This window comes from Crinia signifera, chromosome 5 (assembly GCF_055691185.1).
Source record: "Crinia signifera chromosome 5, ASM5569118v1, whole genome shotgun sequence".
Classification (NCBI taxonomy): Eukaryota; Metazoa; Chordata; class Amphibia; order Anura; family Myobatrachidae; genus Crinia; species Crinia signifera.
This window is the reverse complement of record NC_139221.1, coordinates 3,128,431-3,154,812: the sequence shown is the minus strand read 5'-3', so window position 1 is coordinate 3,154,812 and position 26,382 is coordinate 3,128,431. Positions and strand designations below refer to the sequence as shown.

The following is a 26,382-nucleotide window of genomic DNA, read 5'->3' as shown; positions in this document are numbered from 1 at the left end:
TGTAACGTGATGTATAGTACTACCTTCCTCAGTGTAACACGATGCATAGTACTACCATCCTCAGTGTAACATGATGTACAGTACTACCTTCCTCAGTGTAACATGATGTACAGTACTACCTTCCTCAGTGTAACACGATGTATAGTACTACCTTCCTCAGTGTAACATGATGTATATTCCTACCTTCCTCAGTGTAACATGATGTATAGTACTACCTTCCTCAGTGTAACATGATGTATATTCCTACCTTCCTCAGTGTAACACGATGATATTCCTACCTTCCTCAGTGTAACATGATGTACAGTACTACCTTCCTCAGTGTAACGTGATGTATAGTACTACCTTCCTCAGTGTAACACGATGCATAGTACTACCATCCTCAGTGTAACATGATGTACAGTACTACCTTCCTCAGTGTAACATGATGTACAGTACTACCTTCCTCAGTGTAACATGATGTATAGTACTACCTTCCTCAGTGTAACACGATGTATATTCCTACCTTCCTCAGTGTAACACGATGTACAGTACTACCTTCCTCAGTGTAACACGATGTATATTCCTACCTTCCTCAGTGTAACACGATGTATATTCCTACCTTCCTCAGTGTAACACGATGCATAGTACTACCATCCTCAGTGTAACATGATGTACAGTAATACCTTCCTCAGTGTAACATGATGTACAGTACTTCCTTCCTCAGTGTAACATGATGTATAGTACTACCTTCCTCAGTGTAACACGATGTATATTCCTACCTTCCTCAGTGTAACACGATGTACAGTACTACCTTCCTCAGTGTAACATGATGTACAGTACTACCTTCCTCAGTGTAACACGATGTATATTCCTACCTTCCTCAGTGTAACATGATGTATAGTACTACCTTCCTCAGTGTAACATGATGTACAGTACTACCTTCCTCAGTAACACGATGTATATTCCTACCTTCCTCAGTGTAACATGATGTATAGTACTACCTTCCTCAGTGTAACATGATGTACAGTACTACCTTCCTCAGTAACACGATGTATAGTACTACTTTCCTCAGTGTAACACGATGTATATTCCTACCTTCCTCAGTGTAACACGATGTATAGTACTACCTTCCTCAGTGTAACATGATGTATATTCCTACCTTCCTCAGTGTAACATGATGTACAGTACTACCTTCCTCAGTGTAACATGATGTACAGTACTACCTTCCTCAGTGTAACATGATGTACAGTACTACCTTCCTTAGTGTAACATGATGTATAGTATTACCTTCCTCAGTGTAACGCGATGTATAGCAGTGGTGGCCAACCTGTGGCTCTTGAGCCTCATGCGGCTCTCCCCCTTGTAAAGTGCGGCTCCCACCATCTGTCCCAGTCCCCCCTGCTGCTGGTTCCCTGAATCACTTCTCCTTCTGAGGGGAGGAGAGCGCGCATCGCGCATCTCTCCTACCCCTTACTGTGCATCCTTGTGACTGGGCTGTCCGCCAATCAGAGCTCGTGGGCTAGCAGCCAATCAGGAGCCAGCCAGCGAGCTTTGATTGGTGGGCGGCCCAGTCACAGGGAAGTGAGGGGGAAGGAGACGCGCGGTGTGCTGTGCTCTCCTCCCATCGGTGACATGACAGGAGGACTGCAGGGGGACACCAGACTGTCCTCTCCCCGCCCGGCAGCAGCAGCAACAATGGTGAGTGCTGCTGCTGCTGGGAAATTTGCACTGTGTGGGCATAGCAGTTTGTGGCACTGTGGGGGCTTAGCAGATTGTTGCACTGTGGGGGCATAGCAGTTTGTGGCACTGTGGGGGCATAGCAGATTGTGGCACTGTGGGGGCATAGCAGATTGTGGCACTGTGGGGGCATACCAGCTTTTTGGCACTGTGGGGGCATACCAGCTTTTTGGCACTGTGGGGGCATACCTGGCACCGTGTGGTGCATACCTGGCACCGTGGGGGGGGGGGGGGGCATATGTGTATCTGGCACTATTGGGGGCATATGTATATATGGCACTGCACTATTGGAGGCATATTTGTATCACACCCACCCAAGGGGTCAAAATAGACTACGCCCCTTTTTTTGGCGCATGTGCCTTTGGCGCGCGCATGATGTCGGCTCTTTAGCTTGACTACCGATATTTTTCGGCTCTTTACCTCTGACTGGTTGGCCACCCCTGATGTATATTCCTACCTTCCTCAGTGTAACATGATGTATATTCCTACCTTCCTCAGTGTAACATGATGTACAGTACTACCTTCCTCAGTGTAACATAATGTATAGTACTACCTTCCTCAGTGTAACATGATGTATAGTACTACCTTTCTCAGTGTAACACGACGTACAGTACTACCTTCCTCAGTGTAACACAATGTATATTCCTACCTTCCTCAGTGTAACATGATGTATATTCCTACCTTCCTCAGTGTAACATGATGTACAGTACTACCTTCCTCAGTGTAACATGATGTACAGTACTACCTTCCTCAGTGCAACATGATGTACAGTACTACCTTCCTTAGTGTAACATGATATATAGTATTACCTTCCTCAGTGTAACATAATGTATAGTACTACCTTCCTCAGTGTAACATGATGTATAGTACTACCTTTCTCAGTGTAACACGACGTACAGTACTACCTTCCTCAGTGTAACACGATGTATATTCCTACCTTCCTCAGTGTAACATGATGTATAGTACTACCTTCCTCAGTGTAACACAATGTATATTCCTACCTTCCTCAGTGTAACATGATGTATATTCCTACCTTCCTCAGTGTAACACGATGTATATTCCTACCTTCCTCAGTGTAACACGATGTATAGTACTAACTTCCTCAGTATAACACGATGTATATTCCTACCTTCCTCAGTGTAACATGATGTATATTCCTACCTTCCTCAGTGTAACACGATGTACAGTACTACCTTCCTCAGTGTAACATGATGTATAGTACTACCTTCCTTAGTGTAACATGATGTATAGTACTACCTTCCTCAGTGTAACACGATGTATATTCCTACCTTCCTCAGTGTAACATGATGTATAGTACTACCTTCCTCAGTGTAACACGATGTATATTCCTATTCCTCAGTGTAACAGGATGTACAGTACTTCCTTCCTTAGTGTAACATGATGTATATTCCTATTCCTCAGTGTAACATGATGTACAGTACTACCTTCCTCAGTGTAACACGATGTATATTCCTATTCCTCAGTGTAACACGATGTACAGTACTACCTTCCTCAGTGTAAAATGATGTATATTCCTATTCCTCAGTGTAACATGATGTACAGTACTACCTTCCTCAGTGTAACACGATGTATACTACCACCTTCCTCAGTGGAACACGATGTACTGTATATTCCTATTCCTCAGTGTAACACGATGTACAGTACTACCTTCCTTAGTGTAACATGATGTATACTGAGATTTATGTCTTACCTGTTAAATCTCTTTCTTCGAGGACGTCAGGGGCCACAGGGATTACATTGGGTAGAGAGTGAGGTCACGACCTTTCCAGCACCAGAAAGGATAAAACTTCTGGACTGCCCAGAGACAGCCCTGGCTCCTCCCTCCTCTACCCCGCCTCCTAGGCTAGCTTACTTTCAGTTTTTCCCAAAGCCAGGCAGGAGACAAGATAGAAGGAAGAGAAACCCATACAGTAACACATTCAACCAATATATGTGTGTGTGGTTGCTCAACAGAGGAACCATAACTGTGACATGTATAAGTACCTCAACAAAGGAACTTTTAACTAAGTTCACTCAACGGAGGAACTATGAACTTCAATACCATGAAGCAGGCGCGGCAGGGAGGGATCCCTGTGGCCCCTGACGTCCTCGAAGAAAGAGATTTAACAGGTAAGACATAAATCTCAGTTTCTTCTGCGGCAGACGTCAGGGGCCAGAGGGATTACATTGGGATGTCCTAAAGCAGCCACCTAAGGGTGGGGACGCGCCTGTGCCGCGGCCAGTATATTCTGGCCGAATGCCGAGTTCTGAGAGGCAAACATAACAAACGCAAAAAAGCGTAAGAAATCGTTGGCAGACGACCAAGTTGCCGCCTTGCCAAGTTGCTCTGCCGTTGCACCACCTGTAAAAGCCTGAAACACACCCACAGATGTAGTGGAATGAGCCCGTACCCCTGCAAGAACAGGGAGTGAGGTGAACAAGGAATCCTGCTTGATAAACGACCGCAGATATCGGCTGGCAATAGTCTGCATGGTAGCAGACCAGCCCCTCTTATGAATTCTCTAGTGGATAAAGAGAGAGTCAGATGGCCAAAGTATTACAGCGTGATGTACATAGACGTGCAAAGCACAGACCATCTCCAGTTGATTGCTGCCTAGGAGAGACCGCCGGCCTACAAAGCGCAGGGATCACTATATCCTGGATGACCTGAAATTCAGGAACCACCTTGTGAGGTGTAAAGTAATGTTTCAAAGAATCCGTTCTATGAGAATGAAAGACCATGAAGGGCGATTGACCTGACAGAGCCTACCGGGCAGACACCCAGCAGCAACGGTCAACAGGAAAACCGTTGTCCCAGTTAGCCTGTAAAGAGCCCTAAAGGGCCTAAAGAATCAGAGAAAGATTTTATCAAACCACCATGTTTGTAACAACCAGAGGTTGGATCTGCAGGACCCCCTGCCAGAATGAGCGGAGATCATACCACAAAGCTCATAGGCTGTGGAATACAAAGGAGAGAGCCGAGCCCTGTTCCTTTAAAGAAAACAGGCGGAGGCCAGCCCCCACTACTTCTACCGAAAGGACAAAACCCTAGACAAACGGTAAATTCTGGGATTGAATTCAATCCCGTGGCTCTTAACAAGGTTGTCTTAACAACCCTGTGAGCAGTTCTGGCCCCAGAGTCAGACAGATAAGAGAGACCCCTAACAGGGTTCACAGATCCGAGAACCAGATTCTCCTGGATTAAGGTGCCCCCACCTCCACTTTTAATGTACAAATTACTTTGAGGAGGAGCAAAAATGGGGAAAAGCCTACCTTCGAACGAATAGCCACTGGACTGACATTGCAGGGTAACCTGCAGGGTCTCGAGACCTGGACACATACAGGGTGACCTGGTCAATGTGAAGCAAAGCCATCAATCCACCATTGGTCCACCCTAATGGCCTACCAACCACAGGAACACCTCCGAAGGGAGGGTCCATCTGCCGGTATAGTTTTGCTAACAAGGCCGGGATCTTGCGCTGCACCCATTGGAAGAAGCGGGAGGCCTAAGCCTACAGCACCTGGTATTCCCAGACGGTCTCCCATCCAAGTACTAACCAGGCCTGACCCTGCTTGGCTTCCAAGATCAGACTAGATCCGGCGTGTTCAGGGTGGTGTGGCCGTAGGCTCATAGCCAGGCCCACTCAGAGTGTCACCCTAGTGGTTGATAACAAACCACCCTTTTTGCATCACCCGACTGGACCTGCACAGGGTGACCTAGAAACCAAGGTTCTACCTTGCAGAAATCCCACAGGACTGTCTTTTTTACTTAGGTTTCAAGACAGAAGCATCTTTTCCATAATAGCATTATCCAGTCTATGCCTTAAGATGTACTGTTGCGTGTATAAAACACGGATTTACCAAAAGGATCAGTTTTGGTTATAATGTATGTGTATGTAGATACATTAGAAAACAAACAAACAGGAAACTATATCGAACCGCTGTTTGAATGTAAGAAGCGAGAATGCTGACCTAGCACCGCTATATATATACACACACATATATATATATATATATATATATATATATATATATATATTGTGTATGTACATGTATATATATACACATGTACATACACAAATGCCTACAAACATAAACATATGCATTCATGTACCCCTATACAATAGGTCGTACAGATTAAGAGGCAACATATAGGTATATAGCATATGGTGACGCTGAAATAAACAAGGCCGTCAACATTGGCAACCAGTAAAACTTCTACCAAAGTGAGATTGCGTCCCTGAAGGGATGCATAGTCAAGGCCATATTAGCTTTTAATTATAAAAGCTACAGCCAGTGTTACTCCGCTAACATAACTTAAAGGAGAACCATAAGAAATGACAAACCGAATTGTTTGTGGGAGAAAACGGGAGTACCTGGAGTAATCCCACGCAATTACGGGGAGAATATACATAAACTCCACACAGTTAGAGTAATGGCATTGTTTGAATGGAACCCATGTTATCTACAACAGCTGGTGTTCCCATGTGATCTCAAACGAGATTGGGCATATCCAGTGTGTTATGAATATAGATTGACATCAGTGCCGTGAGGTAGTAATGTTAACCATTACACAGTTCGTACTGCACCTCCACAGCTGCATCTCCCAAAAATGCTACCCCGCTGGGGTGCAAGGCTACTAGAGGCCTGGAGGAATACTAAGTCAAATTATCTCAAATGTGCGATCTGCATGTTACATGCATGTTATCCGAATGTAAATCCGACTACATAGTCAGATCCCACACTGGATTGTATTGTGCGTACACACCACAACCAGCTCTGTATATGACAGTGCAATGTTCCAACTTCCAATGACCAGGAATACCGAAGGTTATCCTGTGGAGAAATTACACTTCAGAGTCCACCGTTGGTGACGTTTGCCATAGTGCCCTGTCAGAACATGAAATAACCCCTGGTATTGTGGGGACTGAATCCTTATAGCCGTGCGCCTTGTCTACTTAAGAGACGGGAGCGTTGCTGATTGAGCTATTGCTCTATTAGGGTAAAACAGGCCTGGACTATGTTCCGACAGAGTTTAAAAGTTAGCAGAGGTTTCTTACACTAAGTGTCTGGACCAGAACTGTAATGGCTGCACACACTGTGATTTCTAATTGACTTGCTATGGAAAACTTTGCTAACTCATGAGTTAGTAACATACAAGTCATGCTATCTGCATTAGACATTGCTGCCTTTGCCTTTGATGAATGGAGTGACCTCTGTGTCACTCTGATAGCAGGGTATAAGACTTCCTGCTGTCCTCTGTATGTGACAGTGCAATGTTACCCTCAGTATCTGTGCATTAGAGTAAGGCAGTGACCTCTGTGTCACTCTGATAGCAGGGTATAAGACTTCCTGCTGTCCTCTGTATGACCTAGCTGGCAGCAAACTGTCCCCCCATAAACTGTAATCTGAGAACACAGTATCTTTCTGGAAGAAAGCAAGAAGGGGTTTTTATTTTGTCAGCCAGCAGATACACATTGCACAATTAGAGGCTTATTGCAGAAATCTAACGATCTCTATGTCACAGAGGAAAAATACATCAGGGAAGGCAACAGGGTATATGGCCTCAGATGACAATGTAAACTGAGTTATACACTTTCCACCTGACAATATATACACTACACACACACACAGGGAGAGAGAGTAGGTATAGGTAACCAGAGATAGAATCACTGGATAAGAGAGACAGTATAAGGAGATGAGCTGCCCAGGCCATCAACAACACCATGGTATATAACACAGGAGTGCTATGACCTAATTTACATACAGCCCAATACTGTCCCACTATGCTCTAAACCCCACTCTCTGATCACAGAACCTGGGGGAGCAGCTGCATTCAATATGCAGTTAATCAGGACAAGCTTGAGCACAGCCCTGGCATTAGTAGTCAGGAGCTCCAGCAGCGTGCAATGGCGGCAAGTATGTTAAAATGACCGCCAGAACCGCGTGATAGCTGGGAAAGTACCATGGACTCCGTCCTTACAATGGCGTCCCTTTTTGAAAGGGTAGCCGCGCCATCAGGCTATACTCATATGCCCAGGCTGGCCGGTGGTACTTGGGCCAGCCTTGCAATGTGTGCAGGACACCAATATAGGAGTCCCTGTGTCACTATCGCTGTCCTCTAAGATTGTACAAGAGGCAGCTAAACTGGTACAGCTAACACCTATACTTCTGACATGCAGTGATGGTGTTAACACAGTTATGAGACATAGCACAATGCAAATAATAAAGTGGCACTGAGCTCCGCAAAGCACAAAGGCCGGCAGGAGCATAAAGTACTGTACCCTGTGCTCCAGTAGGAGAGGTACAGGTGGGATTTGCCCATATGGCCCGGCAGTGAAGAGATGGAACTCCAGACTGGCAGAGAGCTCTCTGTGTCCTTCTTACACTTGCAGCAGGCAGGCAGGAAGAGATCAGGGCTGGAAACCACGTGGGTACATCCTAGCTCCTGTCTCCGGGAGAGGGGCTGTGTGAGGAGAGGCACCCTCCCCCTACTAGCAAATGGCCACCGGGATTAAATGACTCATGTGGCGCCGGTAAAATGGCGGGGATCCGGCGCTTGCCGGGCGGCCCCGCTTACTGACGCCACTGCCCACACTCAAAGTCTCCCTGGTGGTCCAGCGGGACAGAGTGCACAACACTACGAGAGGCGGCGGTTCTGCCGCTTGCTAGTGCAGCCCGGCGATCCCCCCCACCGGGCTGCTCAGCCGCCATTAGAAATGCGCACGCGCGCGCTCCCAGCGGGGAGCGCGTTACCTGTAAGCGGTGCTCACCGCTGATGTCCCGGTCCCCGTCGCGGCTGTGCTCTCCAGTGCTTCAGAGCCAGCCGAACACCTCCGCTTGTGGGAGCCACGTGGGTGGTGTTGGGCTGCCGGGTCCCGGGTGATGGAGCGCAGTGCAGGGGTCTAAAAGACCCCCAGCGCTGCTGCTCTGTCACTGACTCCAGTCAGTGTAAAAATAAGAATAAAAAAAAAAATTAAAAACGAAGTTTAAGCTGCTTTAACAGCAGCCCTTTCAAAATGCGTGTTGGCTCCTGCCAGCACAATCAAAACTGAAAGTAAGCTAGCCTAGGAGGCGGGGTAGAGGAGGGAGGAGCCAGGGCTGTCTCTGGGCAGTCCAGAAGTTTTATCCTTTCTGGTGCTGGAAAGGTCGTGACCTCACTCTCTACCCAATGTAATCCCTCTGGCCCCTGACGTCTGCCGCAGAAGAAATTCCTATTCATCAGTGTAACATGATGTATACTACCACCTTCCTCAGTGTAACACGATGTATACTACCACCTTCCTCAGTGGAACACGATGTACTGTATATTCCTATTCCTCAGTGTAACACGATGTATACTACCACCTTCCTCAGTGTAACACGATGTATATTCCTACCTTCTTCAGTGTAACACGATGTATATTCCTACCTTCCTCAGTGTAACACGATGTATAGTACTACCTTCCTCAGTGTAACACAATGTATACTACCTTCCTCAGTGTAACACGATGTACAGTACTACCTTCCTCAGTGGAACACGATGTATATTCATATTCCTCAGTGTAACATGATGTACAGTACTACCTTCCTCAGTGTAACACGATGTATACTACCACCTTCCTCAGAGGAACACAATGTATATTCCTATTCCTCAGTGTAACACGATGTACAGTACTACCTTCCTCAGTGTAACACGATGTACAATTCTATTCCTCAGTGTAACACGATGGATATTCCTACTTTTCTCAGTGTAACACGATGTATACTACCACCTTCCTCAGTGGAACATGATGTACTGTATATTCCTATTCCTCAGTGTAACACGATGTACAGTACTACCTTCCTTAGTGTAACATGATGTATATTCCTATTCATCAGTGTAACATGATGTATACTACCACCTTCCTCAGTGGAACACGATGTATACTACCACCTTCCTCAGTGGAACACGATGTACTGTATATTCCTATTCCTCAGTGTAACACAATGTATACTACCACCTTCCTCAGTGTAACACGATGTATATTCCTACCTTCTTCAGTGTAACACGATGTATATTCCTACCTTCCTCAGTGTAACACAATGTATAATACTACCTTCCTCAGTGTAACACGATGTACAGTACTACCTTCCTCAGTGGAACACGATGTATATTCATATTCCTCAGTGTAACACGATGTACAGTATTACCTTCCTCAGTGTAACACGATGTACAATTCTATTCCTCAGTGTAACACGATGGATATTCCTACTTTTCTCAGTGTAACACGATGTATAATACTACCTTCCTTAGTGTAACACGATGTATATTCCTATTCCTCAGTGCAACACGATGTATAATACTACCTTCCTTAGTGTAACACGATGTATAATACTACCTTCCTTAGTGTAACATGATGTATAATACTACCTTCCTCAGTGTCACACAATGTATAATACTACCTTCCTCAGTGGAACACGATGTACAGTACTACCTTACTCAGTGGAAAATGATGTATATTCCTATTCCTCAGTGTAACATGATGTACAGTACGATCTTCCTTAGTGTAACATGATGTATAGTACTACCTTCCTCAGTGTAACACGATGTATATTCCTATTCCTCAGTGTAACACGATGTACAGTACGATCTTCCTCAGTGTAACATGATGTACAGTACTACCTTCCTCAGTGTAACACAATGTATATTCGGGTTGGGATCGTTTGGTCGAATGCATTATGGTCGAATGTCATTACATCGTGAATGTCAACACAGTCGACATGGACACAGTTTAAAGTGCACTGCATCCCCTCGCATCGCTCGCTGCGCTCGCAATGCGTCGGGCACGGTGCCTCGCTACGCTCGGCACACTATTTTATTCTCCCACCACGCTCTAGTGGATGGTAGGGCATGAAATACCGCCTGTCAGCACATGTTGGCTCAAAAAACAGTGAAAAACCCCATGTCGACTTTGTGAATGTCGACCTAGACAATGTCAAACTAATGACCTTGTCGACCTAATGACCTGTCGAACTAATGACCTTTCGACCTAGAATCATTTCGACCTTTTCCCATGTCGACCTAGAATCATGTCGACCTTTTAGCAATTCGACCTAATGGATTCGATGTAATGACATTCGACCAAATGACCGCATCCCGTATATTCTTACCTTCCTCAGTGTAACATGATGTACAATACTACCTTCCTCAGTGTAACACGATGTACAGTACTACCTTCCTCTGTGTAACATGATGTATAGTACTACCTTCGTCAGTGTAACACGATGTACAGTACTACCTTCGTCAGTGTAACACGATGTACAGTACTAGATTCCTCAGTGTAACACGATGTATAGTACTACCTTCCTCAGTGTAACACGATGTATAGTACTACCTTCCTCAGTGTAAAACGATGTACAGTACTACCTTCCTCAGAGTAACACGATGTATATTCCTACCTTCCTCAGTGTAATATGATGTACAGTACTACCTTCCTCAGTGCAACATGATGCACAGTACTACCTTCCTCAGTGTAAGACGATGTATAGTACTACCTTTCTCAGTGTAACACGCTGTACAGTACTACCTTCCTCAGTGTAACACGCTGTACAGTACTACCTTCCTCAGTGTAACACGATGTACAGTACTACCTTCCTCAGTGTAACACGATGTATAGTACTACCTTGCTCAGTGTAACACGATGTACAGTACTACCTTCCTCAGTGTAACACGATGTACAGTACTACCTTCCTCAGTGTAACACGATGTATAGTACTACCTTCCTCAGTGTAACACGATGTATATTCCTACCTTCTTCAGTGTAACACGATGTATATTCCTACCTTCCTCAGTGTAACACAATGTATAATACTACCTTCCTCAGTGTAACACGATGTACAGTACTACCTTCCTCAGTGGAACACGATGTATATTCATATTCCTCAGTGTAACACGATGTACAGTATTACCTTCCTCAGTGTAACACGATGTACAATTCTATTCCTCAGTGTAACACGATGGATATTCCTACTTTTCTCAGTGTAACACGATGTATAATACTACCTTCCTTAGTGTAACACGATGTATATTCCTATTCCTCAGTGCAACACGATGTATAATACTACCTTCCTTAGTGTAACACGATGTATAATACTACCTTCCTTAGTGTAACATGATGTATAATACTACCTTCCTCAGTGTCACACAATGTATAATACTACCTTCCTCAGTGGAACACGATGTACAGTACTACCTTACTCAGTGGAAAATGATGTATATTCCTATTCCTCAGTGTAACATGATGTACAGTACGATCTTCCTTAGTGTAACATGATGTATAGTACTACCTTCCTCAGTGTAACACGATGTATATTCCTATTCCTCAGTGTAACACGATGTACAGTACGATCTTCCTCAGTGTAACATGATGTACAGTACTACCTTCCTCAGTGTAACACAATGTATATTCGGGTTGGGATCGTTTGGTCGAATGCATTATGGTCGAATGTCATTACATCGTGAATGTCAACACAGTCGACATGGACACAGTTTAAAGTGCACTGCATCCCCTCGCATCGCTCGCTGCGCTCGCAATGCGTCGGGCACGGTGCCTCGCTACGCTCGGCACACTATTTTATTCTCCCACCACGCTCTAGTGGATGGTAGGGCATGAAATACCGCCTGTCAGCACATGTTGGCTCAAAAAACAGTGAAAAACCCCATGTCGACTTTGTGAATGTCGACCTAGACAATGTCAAACTAATGACCTTGTCGACCTAATGACCTGTCGAACTAATGACCTTTCGACCTAGAATCATTTCGACCTTTTCCCATGTCGACCTAGAATCATGTCGACCTTTTAGCAATTCGACCTAATGGATTCGATGTAATGACATTCGACCAAATGACCGCATCCCGTATATTCTTACCTTCCTCAGTGTAACATGATGTACAATACTACCTTCCTCAGTGTAACACGATGTACAGTACTACCTTCCTCTGTGTAACATGATGTATAGTACTACCTTCGTCAGTGTAACACGATGTACAGTACTACCTTCGTCAGTGTAACACGATGTACAGTACTAGATTCCTCAGTGTAACACGATGTATAGTACTACCTTCCTCAGTGTAACACGATGTATAGTACTACCTTCCTCAGTGTAAAACGATGTACAGTACTACCTTCCTCAGAGTAACACGATGTATATTCCTACCTTCCTCAGTGTAATATGATGTACAGTACTACCTTCCTCAGTGCAACATGATGCACAGTACTACCTTCCTCAGTGTAAGACGATGTATAGTACTACCTTTCTCAGTGTAACACGCTGTACAGTACTACCTTCCTCAGTGTAACACGCTGTACAGTACTACCTTCCTCAGTGTAACACGATGTACAGTACTACCTTCCTCAGTGTAACACGATGTATAGTACTACCTTGCTCAGTGTAACACGATGTACAGTACTACCTTCCTCAGTGTAACACGATGTACAGTACTACCTTCCTCAGTGTAACACGATGTATAGTACTACCTTCCTCAGTGTAACACGATGTATAGTACTACCTTCCTCAGTGTAACACGATGTACAGTACTACCTTCCTCAGTGTAACCCGATGTACAGTACTACCTTCCTCAGTGTAACAGGATGTACAGTACTACCTTCCTCAGTGTAACAGGATGTATAGTACTACCTTCCTCAGTGTAACACAATGTATAGTACTACCTTCCTCAGTGTAACACGATGTACAGTACTACCTTCCTCAGTGTAACACGATGTATAGTACTACCTTCCTCAGTGTAACACGATGTACAGTACTACCTTCCTCAGTGTAACACGATGTACAGTACTACCTTCCTCAGTGTAACACGATGTACAGTACTACCTTCCTCAGTGTAACATGATGTACAGTACTACCTTCCTCAGTGTAACATGATGTACAGTACTACCTTCCTCAGTGTAACACGATGTACAGTACTACCTTCCTCAGTGTAACACGATGTACAGTACTACCTTCCTCAGTGTAACACGATGTACAGTACTACCTTCCTCAGTGTAACACGATGTACAGTACTACCTTCCTCAGTGTAACATGATGTATAATCCCCTCATTGGGACGACACTTGTAAGGTGAACATTTAGGAAACATTGGGTATTACAGACTGAGATACTGGAAGCTGAAGGTGCTGATGGATGTGTCTGTGATAAGAGCAGGTCTCTCCGTCCCCCAATATAACTGTGTGACAATGTGGGGTAACTCACCCAGAAGGCCCCCAAACGTAATAGCAGGTGACAGTGCAGCAAAGTAGATGAAGATGACAGCAGCCATGCACTGTGCGTCCAGAGCGTCACGGAAGTCACTCACATACTTAGGGTAGCGGCGCTGAATGTCTCGCACAAGTCCCCCAAACGGTTTTCCTGTCCTGCGAAGGGGATCGTCTTCACCATCAGCCGACACCGCCGCCTTTGTGAGAAGAGCTGCAGATGTGAGAACACATTAGACGTTACTGACCAGAGGAGACCAGACTACGGGGAGAAGAGGAGGGAGTGTAATCGCCAGACGGTCATAGAGAGGGGAGGGAAACAGAACAGCGAAAGAGAGTGCGAGTAGGGGGTAAACAGATCAGACAGAGGAGGTAAGACATGGGGGGGGGGGGTATACAGTTCAGACAGATTATATAAGACATGGGGGGGTACACAGGTCAGACAGAGAAGGTAATACATGGGGGGTACACAGGTCAGACAGAGAAGGTAATACATGGGGGGTACACAGGTCAGACAGAGAAGGTAATACATGGGGGGTATACAGGTCAGACAGAGAAGATAAGACATGGGGGGTATACAGGTTAGACAGAGAAGATAAGACATGGGGGGTATACAGGTTAGACAGAGAAGATAAGACATGGGGGTATACAGGTCAGACAGAGAAGATAAGACATGGGGGTATACAGAGGTCAGAGAGGAGAGGTTAGAGGTGTAGGTGGTATAACGAGATTTAGGTCTTAACCGGTGAATCTCTTTTTTTGAGGATGTCAGGGGCCACAGGCGTTACAGTGGGTAGTGGAGTGGGAGAGAGCTTCCAGCACCCTAGAGGTTAAACCTTCACTGCCTCCCAGGCAGTCAGGCTCCTCCCCTCCTCTACCGCGCCTCCAGGCCAAGGGACTCCGTTTTTTAACAAGCCAAGGCAGGAGACAAGAGAGAAGGAAGAGAAGCACCGCACAGAACACAATCTGAACACGTTAGTACCCTCAACAGGGGAACAATATAACATAATTGTAACTTAACCGTAACGGAAGTAAAGCAGGTGCTGCTAATAGGGATCCATGTAGCCCCAGACCTCCTTGGAAAAAAAAAGATTTACCAGGTAAGACATAAATCTCGATTTATTCTTTGGGACACGTCAGGGGCCACAGGCTTTACATTGGTACATCCTAAAGTAACCACCTAAGGGTGGGGATGCGCCTGTGCCACAGCCTACACACGTTGGCCGAAGGCCGAGTCCTGGGAGGCAAACCTGTCAAAAGCGTAAAAGCGCAATAAAGTATTGGTGGGCGACTAATTTGTCTCCCTGCTAATTTGCTCAGCTGTTGCACCGCCCCTAACAGCCCAAGACGCCCCCACAGACCTAGTGGAATGTGCCCGTATCCCCCGCTGGAACCGGAAGGGAGGCGCCCAAGTAAGCCTGCCTGATGACAGAGCAAATCCAGCGGGCCATAGTCTTCTTAGTGGCAGGCCACCCTCTCTTCTGAAACCCATAGAGTACGAAGACAAAGTCTGACTTGCGGAATGGGCTAGTGCAGCACATAGACAACATCAAAGGAGAACTGTTCAGTAGAAGCACCCGACTGTCTAAAGACCAGGGTGACAATGTCCTGGTTGACATGAAAGCTGGACACCACCTTTGGTAGGTGACAAGGGACAGTACGAAGAACCGCCCGGTCAGAATGGAAGACCAGGAAAGGGGACTTGCATGACAAAGCTGACAGGTCAGAAACTCTCCTGGCCGAAGCTATTGCCAACAAGAAAACAGACTTCCAGATGAGCCAACACAGGTCCAAAGACCGCAAGGGCTAAAAAGGTAGGCCCTGAAGAGCAGACAGGACTAGGGAGAGTTCCCATTGGGCGATCGGGGGAACAAAGGGAGGCTGGATATGCAAAACACCCTGCAGGAATGTGAGGACATTCGGCAACAGCACCAACCGCTGATGGAACAAAATGGACAAGGCCAAAACTTGAACCTTCAAGGAAGAAAAATGCAACCCAGCCTCCAGGCCCTTCTGCAAGAAGGACAGAATCCTAGCCAGGCAGTAAGTCCTGGGATTGAAGAGGCGAGGTTGACACCAGGTAAAGTAAGCCCTCCAAATGAGATAAGCCCCTGCCGAGGAAGGTTTCCTCATCTTGAGCATGGTGGAGATCACTCTCGAGTTAAAGCCCCTGGCTCTTACCAGGGAGGTCTCAACAGCCACCCCATCAAAGCCAGACGCCTCAAATCCGGGTGTAGACACGGACCCTGAGAGAGCAGGTCTGGGCACAGGGGTAGACGAATCAAAGGGCCTGCAGATCCGAGAAACAGATCCGTCTGGGCCAATGTGGAGCCACCAGAATCAACGTGCCGCCCTCCGCCTCCAGCTTGCGGATCACTCGCTGGAGGAGTGAAATCGGCGGGAATGCGTACATCAGTGTGACAGCCAGGGGGCAGGCAGGGCATCCACTAGGCAAGCCCCTGGGTTGCGAGACCTGGACTCTTAAGTTCAACTCGAAGTAGGCCCCACCGTTGTACCAGCATCTGGAATCTCCGGATGGAGAGCCCATTCGCTGGCATCCATGTCTGATGGCTGAGGAAGTCCGCTTCCCAATTCAGGACTCCCGGGATAAAGATGGCTGAGAGAGCAGGGAACTTCTTCTCTGCCCACTGAAAGATGTGGGATGCTTCCGCCATGGCGGCCAGACTGCGAGTGCCACCCTGGTGGTTGATAGTCATCACATTGTCCGACTAGACTTGATATTGATGGAGAGCTGGGCTTCCAGAGCAGTACAGAGGCCCTGGAACGACATCTGGCAATTGACTGCCCCCCAACCATGGAGGCTGGCATCCGGGGTGAGAAGAGTCCACTGTTGGATCCAGAAAGGCCTCCCCAGAGTGAGACTGCTGCCCATCACGGCCATGACCTTTGTGAACACCGGAGGGGCGTCAGAATGGCCAAAGGGTAGGGCCCGGAACTGAAAATGATGATCCTGGAGGGCAAATTGCAGAAACCGTTGATGTTCCGGCCAGATGGGGATATGCAGATATGCATCATGTATATTCAGTGAGGCCATAAAGTCCCCTGGCTGAAGGGCCAAGACTATAGAGCGCAAGGTTTCCATCCTGAACTTCGGGACTCGAACAAACTTGTTGAGCCGTTTCAAGTTGAGGATGGGCCGAAAGGATCCATTGGGCTTTTTGACAAGAAAAAGGCTGGCATAGAACCCAGAACCCCTTTGAGCCATGGGGACTCCCGACAGGAGAAGCTTTTGAATGGACTGTTCCAAAGCCCGGCGCTTTTCTAGGTCCGATGGGAGGCTCGTGGAAAAGAATGAGTTCGGTGGGCATCGCCAAAATGTTAAGGAGTAGCCTCGAGAGACCATGTCCCGAACCCAAGTGTCTCTTGTGGATTCTAGCCAGATGGCTGAGAACCTTAACAGACGTCAGCCCACCTGGGGATCCCCCAGGTGGGGTCCCACCCTGTCATGCAGAAGGTTTGTCCGCTGGCTTAGGATCGGGGCATCGGGTGGTCCAGGGATGCTTACCCTTAGGTTTGGAGGATCTGGCCCCTGGGGAGATCTAGAGGAGGTCTGTCTTCTGCCTTGAAAGCGAAAGGACTGGAAGGGAAAACGGGGTCATGGAGTAGGGGCAGACATTAGAAGCTGCTACCGTAGTTACCATTTTATCCAGCTCTGGTCCAAATAAGAGGGAACCCTCGAAGGGTAGAGCTTTTAAAGGGTCAGCCTTCCAAGAGCGCAGCCACAGAGATCTGCGTGCAGCCACAGCCGAAGCGGACGCTCTGGAGGTGAGAGTGGCGGAATCCAGAACCGACTCCCCCAGGTACTGTAATGTGGAGCCTGATGCACCAAATCAATAGTAGGCAGCAGGGTTTCTGCAGGCACCCCCTCTGCAGCCTCCGCCGCAAGAGTAGTTGTCCACGCAAGTAAGGCTTTAGCCACCCAAGCAGATGCTAGGGAAAGCCGACCCACTGCACTGGCAGTGGTATAAATGAGTTTTAGGAAGTTCTCCGAATTCTGATTAGTCGGGTCCTTAAGGGATGCCGTAGGAATGGGCAGCGCAGAGGATTTTAATAACTTTGCCACAAGTGAGTCTACTTTAGGGACAGTTTCCCAGGGGACTCTTCCACCTGGGGGAGGGGGTAGAGGGAGGAAAACCGCTTAGGCAACCTAAACTTCCTGTTAAGTACCTCCCAAGCATCCCTGATGACCTTAGTCAAGTTCTCTGATTTACGGAATCAAACCAGATTACGCATTGGGCGTTTGAATAAAGGGCCCGAAGGTGCAGGGGGTTTAGCGGGGTCCTCTAACTTAAGGACCTCTTTTACAGCTGTAACCACGGCAGGCACATCAAGACAAGATGGGGGATCCTCTTTATTGCAGGCCTCCCCTTCATCAGTACTGTCATTGAGGGCTTTCTCCAAACAATCCTCATCCTAGGCGTCCTCATCCTCTGTGTCAGTGGGGTTTGGTATAGGAGCCCCACAGTCAGGATCCTGACAGTCATTGGCCCGACATCGGGATCCCGACTGCCCGGAATCAGACACTGTGCCACGTTGCGGGCACAGTGACTCGCTATGCTTGCCACCTATTCTATTCTCCCTCTATGGGGGTCGTGTACCCCCACGAGAGAGAATAGCCAGTGGCCGTCGGGACCCCAAGTGTCTGGGTTTTAACAGTCAGGATTCTGAGGGCGGTGTAATGACTATCGGAATCCTGACTGTCTGGCAGCCATCCGGAACCCGTGTCAGTGTCATGCTGATGGAGGAGCCTGGCCGATGGGGGTTTCCGAACTAAAGCCCTGCATCTATCTGCAGGCACTGAATGCGCCCAGGGGGGCTACAACACCAGGGGGGCTACATCTGCCATGGATAAGGATGACATCATTGGTCTGCAGGGTCAGTGCAGCTGGGATCTTATCAACTAGCTGTAGCTATATGGTACTGATTAACACATTAACATAAACATACAGGCAGCTAAAGTGTAAATATGGTACACACAATACAGGCAGGCATACAATACACTGGGTACCCTGTGTCCCGCAGGAGAGGTACAGGGGGGACTTGCCCAAGTGTCCTGGCAGCGAAGGAGTGGAACCCCGGGTGGCTGTGAGCTCCTCCGTGTCCCTCCTCACATGCAGCAGGCAGGCATACAATGCACTGGGTACCCTGTGTCCCGCAGGAGAGGTACAGGGGGGACTTGCCCAAGTGTCCTGGCAGCGAAGGAGTGGAACCCCGGGTGGCTGTGAGCTCCTCCGTGTCCCTCCTCACATGCAGCAGGCAGGCATACAATGCACTGGGTACCCTGCGTCCCGCAGGAGAGGTACAGGGGGGACTTGCCCAAGTGTCCTGGCAGCGAAGGAGTGGAACCCCGGGTGGCAGTGAGCTCCTCCGTGTCCCTCCTCACATGCAGCAGGCAGGCATACAATGCACTGGGTACCCTGTGTCCCGCAGGAGAGGTACAGGGGGGACTTGCCCAAGTGTCCTGGCAGCGAAGGAGTGGAACCCCGGGTGGCTGTGAGCTCCTCCGTGTCCCTCCTCACATGCAGCAGGCAGGCATACAATGCACTGGGTACCCTGTGTCCCGCAGGAGAGGTACAGGGGGGACTTGCCCAAGTGTCCTGGCAGCGAAGGAGTGGAACCCCGGGTGGCTGTGAGCTCCTCCGTGTCCCTCCTCACATGCAGCAGGCAGGCATACAATGCACTGGGTACCCTGTGTCCCGCAGGAGAGGTACAGGGGGGACTTGCCCAAGTGTCCTGGCAGCGAAGGAGTGGAACCCCGGGTGGCAGTGAGCTCCTCCGTGTCCCTCCTCACATGCAGCAGGCAGGCATACAATACACTGGGTACCCTGTGTCCCGCAGGAGAGGTACAGGGGGGACTTGCCCAAGTGTCCTGGCAGCGAAGGAGTGGAACCCCGGGTGGCTGTGAGCTCCTCCGTGTCCCTCCTCACATGCAGCAGGCAGGCATACAATGCACTGGGTACCCTGTGTCCCGCAGGAGAGGTACAGGGGGGACTTGCCCAAGTGTCCTGGCAGCGAAGGAGTGGAACCCCGGGCGGCTGTGAGCTCCTCCGTGTCCCTCCTCACATGCAGCAGGCAGGCATACAATGCACTGGGTACCCTGTGTCCCGCAGGAGAGGTACAGGGGGGACTTGCCCAAGTGTCCTGGCAGCGAAGGAGTGGAACCCCGGGTGGCTGTGAGCTCCTCCGTGTCCCTCCTCACATGCAGCAGGCAGGCATACAATGCACTGGGTACCCTGTGTCCCGCAGGAGAGGTACAGGGGGGACTTGCCCAAGTGTCCTGGCAGCGAAGGAGTGGAACCCCGGGTGGCAGTGAGCTCCTCCGTGTCCCTCCTCACATGCAGCAGGCAGGCATACAATGCACTGGGTACCCTGTGTCCCGCAGGAGAGGTACAGGGGGGACTTGCCCAAGTGTCCTGGCAGCGAAGGAGTGGAACCCCGGGTGGCTGTGAGCTCCTCCGTGTCCCTCCTCACATGCAGCAGGCAGGCATACAATGCACTGGGTACCCTGTGTCCCGCAGGAGAGGTACAGGGGGGACTTGCCCAAGTGTCCTGGCAGCGAAGGAGTGGAACCCCGGGTGGCTGTGAGCTCCTCCGTGTCCCTCCTCACATGCAGCAGGCAGGCATACAATGCACTGGGTACCCTGTGTCCCGCAGGAGAGGTACAGGGGGGACTTGCCCAAGTGTCCTGGCAGCGAAGGAGTGGAACCCCGGGTGGCAGTGAGCTCCTCCGTGTCCCTCCTCACATGCAGCAGGCAGGCATACAATGCACTGGGTACCCTGTGTCCCGCAGGAGAGGTACAGGGGGGACTTGCCCAAGTGTCCTGGCAGCGAAGGAGTGGAACCCCGGGTGGCAGTGAGCTCCTCCGTGTCCCTCCTCACATGCAGCAGGCAGGCATACAATGCACCGGGTACCCTGTGTCCCGCAGGAGAGGTACAGGGGGGACTTGCCCAAGTGTCCTGGCAGCGAAGGAGTGGAACCCCGGGTGGCTTTGAGCTCCTCCGTGTCCCTCCTCACATGCAGCAGGCAGGCATACAATGCACTGGGTACCCTGTGTCCCGCAGGAGAGGTACAGGGGGGACTTGCCCAAGTGTCCTGGCAGCGAAGGAGTGGAACCCCGGGTGGCTGTGAGCTCCTCCGTGTCCCTCCTCACATGCAGCAGGCAGGCATACAATGCACCGGGTACCCTGTGTCCCGCAGGAGAGGTACAGGGGGGACTTGCCCAAGTGTCCTGGCAGCGAAGGAGTGGAACCCCGGGTGGCTGTGAGCTCCTCCGTGTCCCTCCTCACATGCAGCAGGCAGGCATACAATGCACCGGGTACCCTGTGTCCCGCAGGAGAGGTACAGGGGGGACTTGCCCAAGTGTCCTGGCAGCGAAGGGGTGGAACCCCGGGTGGCTGTGAGCTCCTCCGTGTCCCTCCTCACATGCAGCAGGCAGGCATACAATGCACCGGGTACCCTGTGTCCCGCAGGAGAGGTACAGGGGGGACTTGCCTAAGTGTCCTGGCAGCGAAGGAGTGGAACCCCGGGAGGCTGTGAGCTCCTCCGTGTCCCTCCTCACATGCAGCAGGCAGGCATACAATGCACTGGGTACCCTGTGTCCCGCAGGAGAGGTACAGGGGGGACTTGCCCAAGTGTCCTGGCAGCGAAGGAGTGGAACTCCGGGTGGCTTTGAGCTCCTCCGTGTCCCTCCTCACATGCAGCAGGCAGGCATACAATGCACTGGGTACCCTGTGTCCCGCAGGAGAGGTACAGGGGGGACTTGCCCAAGTGTCCTGGCAGCGAAGGAGTGGAACCCCGGGTGGCAGTGAGCTCCTCCGTGTCCCTCCTCACATGCAGCAGGCAGGCATACAATGCACCGGGTACCCTGTGTCCCGCAGGAGAGGTACAGGGGGGACTTGCCCAAGTGTCCTGGCAGCGAAGAAGTGGAACCCCGGGTGGCTGTGAGCTCCTCCGTGTCCCTCCTCACATGCAGCAGGCAGGCATACAATGCACTGGGTACCCTGTGTCCCGCAGGAGAGGTACAGGGGGGACTTGCCCAAGTGTCCTGGCAGCGAAGGGGTGGAACCCCGGGTGGCTGTGAGCTCCTCCGTGTCCCTCCTCACATGCAGCAGGCCGGCATACAATGCACTGGGTTCCCTGTGTCCCGCAGGAGAGGTACAGGGGGGACTTGCCCAAGTGTCCTGGCAGCGAAGGAGTGGAACCCCGGGTGGCAGTGAGCTCCTCCGTGTCCCTCCTCACATGCAGCAGGCAAGCATACAATGCACTGGGTACCCTGTGTCCCGCAGGAGAGGTACAGGGGGGACTTGCCCAAGTGTCCTGGCAGCGAAGGAGTGGAACCCCGGGTGGCTGTGAGCTCCTCCGTGTCCCTCCTCACATGCAGCAGGCAGGCATACAATGCACCGGGTACCCTGTGTCCCGCAGGAGAGGTACAGGGGGGACTTGCCCAAGTGTCCTGGCAGCGAAGGAGTGGAACCCCGGGTGGCTGTGAGCTCCTCCGTGTCCCTCCTCACATGCAGCAGGCAGGCATACAATGCACCGGGTACCCTGTGTCTCGCAGGAGAGGTACAGGGGGGACTTGCCCAAGTGTCCTGGCAGCGAAGGGGTGGAACCCCGGGGGGCTGTGAGCTCCTCCGTGTCCCTCCTCACATGCAGCAGGCAGGCATACAAAGCACCGGGTACCCTGTGTCCCGCAGGAGAGGTACAGGGGGGACTTGCCCAAGTGTCCTGGCAGCGAAGGAGTGGAACCCCGGGTGGCAGTGAGCTCCTCCGTGTCCCTCCTCACATGCAGCAGGCAGGCATACAATGCACTGGGTACCCTGTGTCCCGCAGGAGAGGTACAGGGGGGACTTGCCCAAGTGTCCTGGCAGCGAAGGAGTGGAACCCCGGGTGGCTGTGAGCTCCTCCGTGTCCCTCCTCACATGCAGCAGGCAGGCATACAATGCACTGGGTACCCTGTGTCCCGCAGGAGAGGTACAGGGGGGACTTGCCCAAGTGTCCTGGCAGCGAAGGAGTGGAACCCCGGGTGGCTGTGAGCTCCTCCGTGTCCCTCCTCACATGCAGCAGGCAGGCATACAATGCACTGGGTACCCTGTGTCCCGCAGGAAAGGTACAGGGGGGACTTGCCCAAGTGTCCTGGCAGCGAAGGAGTGGAACCCCGGGTGGCAGTGAGCTCCTCCGTGTCCCTCCTCACATGCAGCAGGCAAGCATACAATGCACTGGGTACCCTGTGTCCCGCAGGAGAGGTACAGGGGGGACTTGCCCAAGTGTCCTGGCAGCGAAGGAGTGGAACCCCGGGTGGCTGTGAGCTCCTCCGTGTTCCTCCTCACATGCAGCAGGCAGGCATACAATGCACTGGGTACCCTGTGTCCCGCAGGAGAGGTACAGGGGGGACTTGCCCAAGTGTCCTGGCAGCGAAGGAGTGGAACCCCGGGTGGCTGTGAGCTCTTCCGTGTCCCTCCTCACATGCAGCAGGCAGGCATACAATGCACTGGGTACCCTGTGTCCCGCAGGAGAACCCGGGGTTCCACTCCTTCGCTGCCAGGACACTTGGGCAAGTCCCCCCTGTACCTCTCCTGCGGGACACAGGGTACCCAGTGCATTGTATGCCTGCCTGCTGCATGTGAGGAGGGACACGGAGGAGCTCACAGCCACCCGGGGTTCCACTCCTTCGCTGCCAGGACACTTGGGCAAGTCCCCCCTGTACCTCTCCTGCGGGACACAGGGTACCCAGTGCATTGTATGTCTGCCTGCTGCATGTGAGAAGGGACACGGAGGAGCTCACAGCCACCCGGGGTTCCACTCCTTCGCTGCCAGGACACTTGGGCAAGTCCCCCCTGTACCTCTCCTGCGGGACACAGGGTACCCAGTGCATTGTATGCCTGCCTGCTGCATGTGAGGAGGGACACGGAGGAGCTCACTGCCACCCGGGGTTCCACTCCTTCGCTGCCAGGACACTTGGGCAAGTCCCCCCTGTACCTCTCCTGCGGGACACAGGGTACCCAGTGCATTGTATGCCTGCCTGCTGCATGTGAGGAGGGACACGGAGGAGCTCACAGCCACCCGGGGTTCCACTCCTTCGCTGCCAGGACACTTGGGCAAGTCCCCCCTGTACCTCTCCTGCGGGACACAGGGTACCCAGTGCATTGTATGTCTGCCTGCTGCATGTGAGAAGGGACACGGAGGAGCTCACTGCCACCCGGGGTTCCACTCCTTCGCTGCCAGGACACTTGGGCAAGTCCCCCCTGTACCTCTCCTGCGGGACACAGGGTACCCAGTGTATTGTATGCCTGCCTGCTGCATGTGAGGAGGGACACGGAGGAGCTCACTGCCACCCGGGGTTCCACTCCTTCGCTGCCAGGACACTTGGGCAAGTCCCCCCTGTACCTCTCCTGCGGGACACAGGGTACCCAGTGCATTGTATGCCTGCCTGCTGCATGTGAGGAGTGACACGGAGGAGCTCACAGCCAGGAAGGGATGAAGAAAACAGAATAATGGCACAGCGCTAATTTGAGGAGGAATAATCACCATGGGATATAAAATAAGTTTTAATAAAAACACACATAAATTCAATACATAAAAAATACCATATCATATATGTAATCATTTTGATAAAGTGGTCTCACTGTCAGGTTACACCTCTCCCCCCTCAGGATTGGACTCAGCCACCCCTCAACACCCCTACTCCCACCAGTGCCGCTGTGAACACCCTTTCATCGGACCAGCATATCTGCACTTGGGACCCATCTCAGAGACACTTCTCCAGGTGAGCCTCACTACACCGGCCACCTGTCGAGACTTTCCATTGGTGGGGACCACTGACAGAGAATATTCTCCAGGTGTGGCACATCCATCTTAGCCACCTGTCCCAGTCAAGTCCCCCTGGGTCGCAACCTGTGGACTACAGCCAGCCCTCCTGCACCCACCTCCAGACCTTCCGAGGTGAAACCTTACACGGGTACTGAAAGCAGGTCAGCAGACTACAACGATTGGGGCCCACTCCATATCCATCACCAATCACCACAGGACATTCAGGTCCCATTGGACTCACCTGCCACTCACCGCACCGACCTTCTCTGTGACCCCCCCATTGGGACATTCCCATCATTGAGTGGACACAACTCTTTTTTGCACCCTCCCAAATATTGGAATATAATAACAGCGAGCACGACACTTTCCACCTACTAATAGGAACAAAACCACAGTTCTAACTTCCGGTGGCTTCATCCTGACAGTGAGACCACTTTATCAAAATGATTACATATATGATATGGTATTTTTTATGTATTGAATTTATGTGTGTTTTTATTAAAACTTATTTTATATCCCATGGTGATTATTCCTCCTCAAATTAGCGCTGTGCCATTATTCTTTTCTGTTTGTGGGGCTAACTACCCCACTTCTGCACATCAGCTGGGATCTGAACCAATACCAGCACCTGTCCATCCCCTAGGGGACCACCTTTCGCAGACAGGAAGGGATGTCAGTGGCAGGAACTCTTCCCTGCCTACTGCCCCCGGGGGAGGGGCTGATGTGGGGGGAGCCTCCTCCCCCTGCTAACAAATGACCCCAGGGAAGTGTTCACCTGCAGGATCCGGCACGTGCCGACGGCCCGCTTACCGGTGCTGTTGCCCACAATCTGATACCCTGTTGGTCCAGCAGGAGCAGGTCCACTTGTTAGCGCAGCCCAGCGGTCCCCCCAGCGAGCTGCTAGAGATGCAGTGTGTCTCGCTGGCACGATCGCACGTGCTCTCAGTAGGGAGCGCGTTACCTTCGCTGAAGGTCCCCGGTGGTGGCTCTGACTACCCAGTGCCTGGGGGCCGCTTCGTTCCCCACCCGCACATGGCGCTGCAGCTCCCGACCCTGGTGTCTGCTAAACCCAAGCACTGCAGTGCTGTCACTGACAGAGTCAGTGTATAAAGAAAAAAAAGGGGATTTTGTACTTACTGTTAAATCCTTTTCTCAGACTCCATAGGTGACACTGGAGAGTTACAGTGGGGAATAGAAGGGCGACCACAGGGAGCTTGGGCACTTTAGAATAATTAACAGAGACTAACTCCTCCCCTTCCACTTCCTCTCCTAGGCAGTCTAGGTATGTGCCCGGAGGGAGCTGGAAGAAACAAAACCCACTTCCAAGAGGAGGTTAAACATAACATACTGTAAGTCACACACACCATAGTCGGGAAACAGCATTCATAACAGAATGAGTATAACAGACAATTGCTGAGAAGAGCTTAGAGCAGTAACTAAGCGAAACAACTGAGAAACTGTTGGCAACCGACCAATCCTGAAACAGCAAGACAGCGTCGGGTGGGCATCCAGTGTCACCTATGGAGTCTGAGAAAAGGATTTAACGGTAAGTACAAAATCCCCTTTTCTCTTTCCTCCACTAGGTGACACTGGAGAGTTACAGTGGGGA

The 26,382-nt window shown here is 50.5% G+C and overlaps 1 protein-coding gene and 1 pseudogene across 4 annotated transcripts in view; both read right to left on the bottom strand.

Moving 5' to 3' along the window:
• Positions 1 to 26,382, bottom strand: part of SLC4A2 (solute carrier family 4 member 2) — a 255,691-nt gene that overhangs the window by 56,587 nt on the left and 172,722 nt on the right. For all 4 annotated transcript variants that reach the window (XM_083186515.1, XM_083186516.1, XM_083186514.1 and 1 more), the window contains exon 14: positions 13,944 to 14,159. In XM_083186515.1, the coding sequence (XP_083042641.1) occupies positions 13,944 to 14,159 (216 nt within the window). The remainder of the gene's footprint in view (positions 1 to 13,943; positions 14,160 to 26,382) is intronic.
• Positions 5,226 to 5,344, bottom strand: LOC146005991 (5S ribosomal RNA; annotated as a pseudogene).